Source organism: Nylanderia fulva, unplaced genomic scaffold, assembly GCF_048542155.1.
Source record: "Nylanderia fulva isolate GAGA-0341 unplaced genomic scaffold, ASM4854215v1 Scaffold160, whole genome shotgun sequence".
Classification (NCBI taxonomy): Eukaryota; Metazoa; Arthropoda; class Insecta; order Hymenoptera; family Formicidae; genus Nylanderia; species Nylanderia fulva.
Window position 1 is genome coordinate 120062 of NW_028189836.1, and position 8728 is coordinate 128789.

The 8728-nt window shown below is 38.1% G+C and overlaps 2 protein-coding genes across 2 annotated transcripts; both read right to left on the reverse strand.

Annotated features, from left to right (window-relative positions):
• LOC146723908 (uncharacterized) lies at positions 1 to 756 on the reverse strand. The gene has a single exon (XM_085480937.1). The coding sequence runs from the start codon at positions 754 to 756 to the stop codon at positions 1 to 3; it is 756 nt and encodes a 251-aa protein (XP_085337063.1).
• A 6495-nt stretch (positions 757 to 7251) lies between these two features.
• Positions 7252 to 8428, reverse strand: LOC146723909 (uncharacterized). Its single transcript, XM_085480942.1, has 4 exons — positions 8177 to 8428; positions 7661 to 7809; positions 7302 to 7538; positions 7252 to 7255 (listed from the first exon to the last, which is right to left on the reverse strand). The coding sequence occupies exons 1-4, from the start codon at positions 8426 to 8428 to the stop codon at positions 7252 to 7254; spliced, it is 642 nt and encodes a 213-aa protein (XP_085337068.1).
• Between the last annotated feature and the right edge of the window lie 300 nt (positions 8429 to 8728).

The window sequence follows — 8728 nt, forward strand, 5'->3', positions numbered from 1 at the left end:
TTACTTATTTGAGAAGTTTTTAACTTTTCTGCAAGATGCGCTGCTTTTTGTATTAGCACGATTATTGTATCTCGTACGAGAATACAATTTTACGGTAATCATATATTTCAGCGCTTCAAGTCGATGATTGTAGCACACATCGTTTTTATTGAACCATCCAGAATGCAATTTATTTGTTAAATCTACGCATTCATTCGTTATTTTATTCAAAATTTGTGTGGAAGCCCAATAATTTTGCCAATTTTGATTAAATGCTCTTAATTGTGTTTCAACCACTTTGGTAAATAGAGCTGTTGGTCGTATTAATTTTGTCACAGCAGGAGCGTTTTCGTCTATGTTTGGATATTCTCTAAATTCTATATACTTTTCATTTTCCGTCGCATGATCCATTGGCGTTTTCATCATAATATTGCGGCAATTATCGCAATTTGTTTTTGCAATACTTCGTCGTGCTACGTATTCAGCGAAAAATGCAATAACATTTTGATTATAAAAGTTAAGCGGATTTATATTTTCAAGATCTTCGATATTATCGTATTCTTCGAGAATTCTGGTATCTTCCATAAGCAATTCCTCATCAGGTTCAATATCATGTTGTATAACAGTATGATTTTCACTCAAGTAATTTTCCATTGTCTTTACAAATTGATTCGGTGGATTAATAAGAGCTTCCGTTTCCGGGCATTGAACATTGCCTTTTTCACTTGTTTGAATGTATCTTGTACAGAGTATATGTCTAAAAGAGAGACGAACCATTCTTGCTGTAGGATTAGGGTTAAATCCTCCGCGCTGTCTTAATTTAGAGAATAAATGTTCGACGGAATCTTGATTGCATAATCCAGTAGCAAGTTCGAATGCTTCATATTGTCTTTCCAAATCTTTATATGTTTTGAGAATAGCTTGTACTGTTAAACTAAAGCCTTTTAAACAAGGAATCTTCAATACTTTTTCTGATGATGTGGACCATCTTGAACACCATCTAACAAAATCTGTTAATAAATCTTCAATATCAGGGTTTTTATAGGATAATAGTCGTTTACCACCAAATTTAACATTAAGGCTATAAGAATTACAGGCGTCAATTATTTTATTCATACGTTCTGTAAAGTCTGCCGTTGCTTCCCATGTATTTGTTTGCAATTGTTTTCCGTAGCTAGCTGTTCTTATTGCGGCTGCAAACTTATTACTAAATAATTGGAAAGCTCTTTTTACATTCATGGCTTCAAAAGTATTTGGATAAATATGTGCTAGTGTAATATGTAATAATAAATTTGAGCCTCCTTTTGCAGCATCATCAATAGACCATGTTAATTCAAAATCAGTATATGATGCAATTACTTTTCCATCACAATACAAAGATTTATGCTTTCTTAGTAAGCTTGCCAATCTTTTTACTAAATGTGGAAAATCATATGACGCGTAGTATGTTTTGTCATTATGTATGAAAAATGGCTTATCCGAATCCACGCCGAGCTGATTATAAGCGCTCTGATTAGGTGTGCCTTGATCACATGTTACGAGTCGCACATCGGCCCCTGTTTCGATCACCCTATCTAAACATTCTTTTACTAAAATTACTATTTCTTCCGTTTTCATACATTTTCCTGGAAGAAAATATGCTAACGGTTGATTATAAAATGCTTAAAGTTTCGCTTGAAAATTCGGCAAAAATGTAGAAAGCAAACAAATAAAAAAAGTAAGAAAGTAATTTTAAAAAATTTAATCGAGGAACAAGAATTACACCCTCCATGCCATGGATGTCGCGCATTTATACTATCTAAGCAAAAAACGAATACACATTTTGCTTTTTCATTTTTTCTTCCTAAAGGTCCTAAATCGACGAGTCCTTCTATTTGATCCAGCTTGAGCGAATATTCTTCATACGATTTAATATACATTTCATCCCATTTTAAAGCACAAATTCTTTCTTCTCCAGGTATCTCTGAGATTTTCTTTTGCAATTTATGAAATATAAAATCACAAAATCCTGGCATCGTGTTATATTGTTCGTGCCATCTTCTAATTGTTCTCTCTGCAGGAAAATTGCAACCTGCCTTTCGTAAGCGACGTAATGCAGCAGCTGAATAATAAAAAAGTTGTTCCGAAAGAACTCTTTCTTCTCTTGTATACGGCGCGTGTGGCGTATGTAGTTGTAAGTAGGAATACTAGGTCGGTTCTAGACCAGGTCCTCTGAGGGGGGTGCGGGGCGGGGGGGGGTATTCGGGGGCGAGGGGGTATGACGTCACGCGGGCGGGGGGTCTTATCAGCAGATAAGCTTATCTTATCAGCTCAGGTTACCTGATAAGGAGCTCATGTTACCTTATATGTTTATAAACAAAAAATAAACATTCCAGCGATATTTATTAAAAGATAAGATAAACATTCCAGCAATATCTATTACAAAAGAACTGCCGCTGCCGACAAAGATAAACATTCCAGCGATATTTATTAAAAGATAAGATAAACATTCCAGCAATATCTATTACAAAAGGACTGCCGCTGCCGACAATCAAGGGGGTTGCGTTTCTTCCCCCATACGTTATCAGTATATTTCTAAGAAATATAATTAAATTCTAAGAAGGGCTGCTGCTTGGATCCGAGCGCCGACAATCAGTTCTCTGAAAATCTAAGATAATCAAATTTTAAGAAGGGCCACCGCTTGGCATACGCCAACAATCAAGGGGGTTGATACATGATCTATACGTATATTTCTAAGAAATATCAGTGGGTAAAGTTTCAGGGCAAACGTGTCACCGCTTGCGGCCTGCGACATGTTTTTGCATGGGATTGTATATCACTTTCGCGGTACCTCCCCAATAAGCGGCGGTTCTTTATTGTTTATCTTAGGAAGAAATACCAGCGCCGATAACCAGCGGCTGCAGGAATTTATAAACAAAACGAGCGCCGAAAATTTACGTCATCTAAATTTTTCTCGTTCGTACGTTGACGAACAAAGGGTTGATCGGGATATATAATGAGGACCGATGCCGCTGCCGGGCCATAGTACCACTGGCGAGCGCACGCTTTCTTCAAGGAAAAATAGCTGTGAAAAAAAAAGTTTAGTGTGCAATTAAAGTAGTTATTTCTGTGAAGTACATGTGAATTTTTACAAAAATGGAGAACGCGGTAAAAGATCATTCGAGGTGTTTTGAGAATGTTGAGAGATGGTATAGACATCTCGATGAATGCTATTATGATGAAAAAAAAGATGACCCGTTTCATTTTAAACGTGAAGCGGTGACTTCGGTTGTGCAATTCGTAAGAAATCGCGAACTTGGTGTGCAAAAACCGCATACAAGAGATGTTGCCGATTTCCTAGAAATTCACGAAGACATTTTAAGAGTGACTGGTGGGTTATCCAAATGCACCAGATCGTCTAAACGACACAAGCGAGTCGCATGTTATCAGCGTCGCTACAAAAATTGCGCAGAATATTTTACTGTGGACAACCTTTATTTTGCCGACATGGATATGCCTTCACCATCATTATCATGCAAAACACAATCATCTGATTATGATTCGGACCAAGAAATAGAGGAGTCAGATATGAGAGAACCGTCACCACCGCCATCGTCGTCATCGCCAGATTTCTTGTCGGCAGCCTATTTATCTTTTCTGTGATAAAATAGGTGTACAATATATGCGAAGAGTATAGCAGTGTTTATGAGATAAGTTTTATCACGCGTGAAAGAGAGGATTGTAGTAAATGTGTCAAGACATATTTTCACGAGGTGTAAACAAAACAATAATCAACTGCTGCAGCGGCTGCTCTTTTATGACCGATCATCTTTCTTTCTGAGATAAGTTCGATCGCATGTGAAGCACAAAGGGCTGAACGAGATATATATTGAGGACCTATGCGCTCTCAAAAATCATCCAGTCCAGGATTTGACAGCACCCTGACCAGTCCGTGAAAAAAAGTCTAGTGGCTATACTTATTTACGGAAGTGCGGAAAAAATTCATTGACTTGTATCATAATTGTGTAAACGCGTGTTGAAAAAAAAATGGAAAAAGACATTGCAATCGACGTTTCTGATGACGAGATGGAGGTCATCACGATCTCCGACAGCGACAGCGACAGCGACGCCGAGATGTACGACCCTGTGTACGACAGGGAGGTGAATATCATCTTAGATGATATAGAAGAAATGGAAGGTGATGTCATACCCATTGTTGAGCAAGAAGAAGCAGAAGAAGAAGAGGAGGAAGAAGATTTGCATGACGATGGGTACGAAAGCGAAAACGCTGTTCGGGAGTCGTGCCACTCGCGTACGTTAGATGTACGAGCAGTTGCATCCCTTGACGAAGAAACATGGGTATGCGTTATAACAGCATACGTCTCACCAGGAGGGTCAGTGAAAATCTGCATTCCCTGTTTCATGAGAAACAGGGAAAGATTCGCGGCAACTACACTAACGCACAGGCACGTGACGATGCGGTACAGGGATGTACCGCATCTTTATTGCATCGATTGTTTGGAAAGAGTGTTCGTACTCTTCCTGGCCAACTTGTGCCCAATCTGTCAAGGCTGTAAGTATATATATATTAAAATACCAAAAAAATCTATAAAATAGTATAATAATTTATTATATTTCTATGTGCAGATGCCGAGGCACAGTCTGACAGCGATGGTTAACGCGAACCCCTCTCTCGCAGTCGCAGCAGGCCCGCTGGCTCTCTCTCTCGCCGCTACCTCGAGCCGCCGGCTCTCTCTCGCCGCTGAATCCAGGCGTGAATCCCAAGCCGCCGTACCTCTTTCGCCTCCGACGGCCTTTTTTTATATATATATTTTATATAATTTTATATATTATTTATATGTTTATTTTATATAATTTTAATTTCATATTTTTATATTTGTATCTTTTTATAATTTTATAAATTTTATATTATAAATAATTACACATTCACGCACACACACACACACACACAAATTTTGTAAATTTACACATATTTTATAGATTAAAAAATATTATTATCAAATAAGTGTATTTATTTTAGATTAAAATGTCCTCCTTACCTCTTGTTCCCTTTTAAATATTAGGAAAATATAAAGAAGTTATTAAAAATTATCTTTAAAAGCTCTTTCTCCTTCGCGTCTTTCTCCTTCACATCTTCTCTCTCGCATCTTATTTCGCCGTCTCTCTCAAAACTCGTATGTCTCTTTTTCTCTCTCACGCGCTGTCTCTCTCTTTTGCATCTTCTCTCACCGTCTCTTTTTCGCGCTGCCGCCGCTGCGGCTCGTTTTCTCTCTCGCATATGCATGGAAGAGCGCGCGCCTCTCCACGTGTCTCTTGCATGGATGCGACCCGCCGGCTCTCTCGAACGTGAGATGTAAACATTCGACACTTGGAATGTTTTTTGAAATAGATATAGTTCTTTGTGAAGATTTTTTAAGTGGGGTACAGCCTGTGGAGAGCAGGGCTGTCTCTGCAATCATAAAGTTTCGAACGGTCATCAACGAAGTATCGGGACATTGCAACGAAAATGGTAGTGCTTTTTAAGTGCAAAAATATTAATTAATAGTGGAGGAAAAAATATATTAATATTAATATTTTTTTTGTAGTTTGCCCTCTGTATTATTTGTTGTTGTTGGGTGATCAAGGACCTGGTTTATGATATATTAAGGGATGCAGAATGGGAAAATTATTCAGATGATGACTTTGAAGAATGGATAGGGGATGACGAATGGGACGGTAAGAATAAAATTTATAATATTGTATTATATTTTTAAATGAATAATGTTATGTTTACATTTCAATAATGATTCCAGATATGTGTGATTGGGATTGGGACCCATATTTAAGAGACGATGACGGTGATTTATATGATGGGGGTCTGGTGTGGCTGTTCGAGCCGGATCCTGTACCTGTGTATGAAAATTGGGGCGGTAAGAATAAAATTTATAATATTGTATTATATATTTAAATTAATAATTGTTATATTTTTAAATTAATAATTGTTATGTTTACAGATGAACCATACGTTCCAATAATGGTTCCAGAGATGTTGGATTGGGACGCATTTTTTAGAGGCGACGACGAAGCTGACCTGCTCGATTGGGGTCTGGTGCAGCTTTTCACTCTACCAGACCCGTACGATGTTAGGCCTCAGCCTACACCGCCGCCACGCCGCCGCCGTCACCGCCGCCGTAACCGCCGCAATCACCGTCGCAATCACCGTCGCAATCACCGTCGCCACCCCAATTGTCCATAATGTAAATTATTTTATTTTTTTTATTTTTCATTTATATCCTTATTTTTATATATTTTATATTTTATATTTTTCTATTTTCTATTTTTATATTTTTTATTTTTATATTTTGTCATTTTTAATTTTACACACACACACACACACAAATGTAAATTTACACATATTTTATAAATTAAAAAAAATATTATTATCAAATGAGTGTATTTATTTTAGATTAAAATGTCTTCTTTACCTCTTGTTCCCTTTTAAATTATAAGTAAATATAAAGAAATTATTAAAAATTATTTTAAAAGCTCTCTCTTTTTCTCTCTCTCTCCTTCACATTTCTCTTGCGTCTTATTTCAATGTCTCTCTCACTCTCACGCTGTGTCTCTCTCAAAACTCGTATGTCTCTTTTTCTCTCTCTCGCGTACGTCTCTCGCTGCAGCCCGTCTTCTTTCTCTCTCTCTCGCGTCTTATTTTGCCGTCTCTCTCAAAACTCGTATGTCTCTTTTTCTCTCTCTCGCGTACGTCTCTCGCTGCAGCCCGTCTTCTTTCTCTCTCTCGCGTCTTAATTCGCCGTCTCTCTCTTGCCGCGAGCCGCCGAATCTCTCTCTCGCCGCCACATCCGATTTCTCTCTCGCGCGCTGTTTCTTTCTTTTCTAGTGGTTGCTCTCTCGCAAAGTATGTAACAGGTGGCGCGCAAATAAAGTACACCATGATATACATATAAGTATTTATTTGTCTTATATTTAATACATAATTATATATAAAGTTTTATTACATATTAAAAACTAAAGCCACCAGCTCGCAATCGACAAGTTGGTGCATGCCGAAGGCGTTGCTAGCGCGTATCGCATTCGGCAATTCTCTCGCATTCGTTACAGTGGATGCAATATTGGAGAATTGCGTATGTTTGATATCAACCGTTGCGATGAGCCTCGTCAATCGATCGAACATTATTTCGATGCATGAATCGAGCTCGAACATACGACGTAACGTCGATTCGACCATCATCATGCGCATGTCCGTCGATTCGAGACTTATGAGCTTGGTGTCGTTTATCTTGTGAAAACGTACTGTTAGCGGCCCGACACTTATGAATTTATACACATCGTTGCTGGGAGAGTCATTGTTCAAATAATTTTGAATAGCGTGACGTTGCTCGTAGAGTCCTTTCCACGTTTCGAGAGATAGTATTAGCTGTTTTCCCCGATGATCTCCTATGGCGATCTCCACGTAACTCGGCGGATCCACTCTGATGCCGATTTCGAGGAATTTGAATTCCGTGGTCGTCAATGCGTATCGTCTTCCAAGTATACGAACCGCACGAGACTCCAGCGAAACGCTGTAAAAAAATTAGGAAAAAGAAATTAAAACTAAATTAGGAAAAAAAAGAAATTATAACTCATAAAAAATATAAAAATAGAAAAAATATAAAATATATAAAATAGAAAAAGTTATACTTACTCGTCGCATTTCTTCTCGCACGTTTCATCGCGTCTCGGCATGTAGTAATTCATGCTGCTGCTTTTTTGGTGCAGAATATTTTTCTCGAGGGTATTAAAAAGTGAACCACCAGTCAGAACAGTCGACAAAAGACTGATCGTATAAAAGTACTAATAATCGAGTAACGATCATTTTTAAAATATTAGGAGAAGGGGATTCTTAGAAATATATATCTGGAGGGGGAATAAAGGAAAATATTTAAAAGTAGTGGGGATAAAATTAAATATTAGGAAAAAGGAATTCTTAGAAATATATATCTGGAGGGGAACAAAGAGAAATATTTAAAATATTAGGAGAAGGGGTAAAACAAATTCTTAGAAATATATATATCTGGTGAGGGAGAGAAATAACAAAGAAAATAGTATGTAAACAATATGTTTATTCAAAAAACGGATGATCGTCGGATCCAAGCCTGGATTTTGCGGCCGACCACCAATTGAATAATTTAAATACATTTTGTAACGCGTAATTTTTTACATGTTTATTACACCGTAGAGTATATGTGGGATCTAACTTATTTAATGTAGGTACATCTTTATATATGGCATCCAAGGTCTCAATGGTGAAACCGCTGCTCGCATCGTCCATTATTTCGGCCAGCCATTCCCGCTTTTCAAGTCCTTTTACATACACGAGAGAGGACTCTTCATCGTCTTCTTGCTCATTTATGCCAACGATAGCTGCCGTAATCAAGCGCTGAGCCATGCCGTATGGAACATTTCCTTCCATCCTCCCATTGTAAGCTGTGATGATGTTGAGTTAGCCACGAGGCCTGACGCCTTTCCGACTTTATAAGCACGCTCCATGGCACAGGGCATGCGAAGAAATAGTGCGACAGGATATATCCTCTTCTCAGGATTGCCGCTTCCTTTACGATAAATCGTTTGTTTAGTATAAATCCTTGCAGGTCGACAAACGTTGGTGCGGACATGATCTCTTCGATGCGAGTCAGTCGAGAGGTATTACTTCACTAACATCAGATATCTCACATCATCTTGATTATGTATCCTCCTTCCCCTCTTTCACACG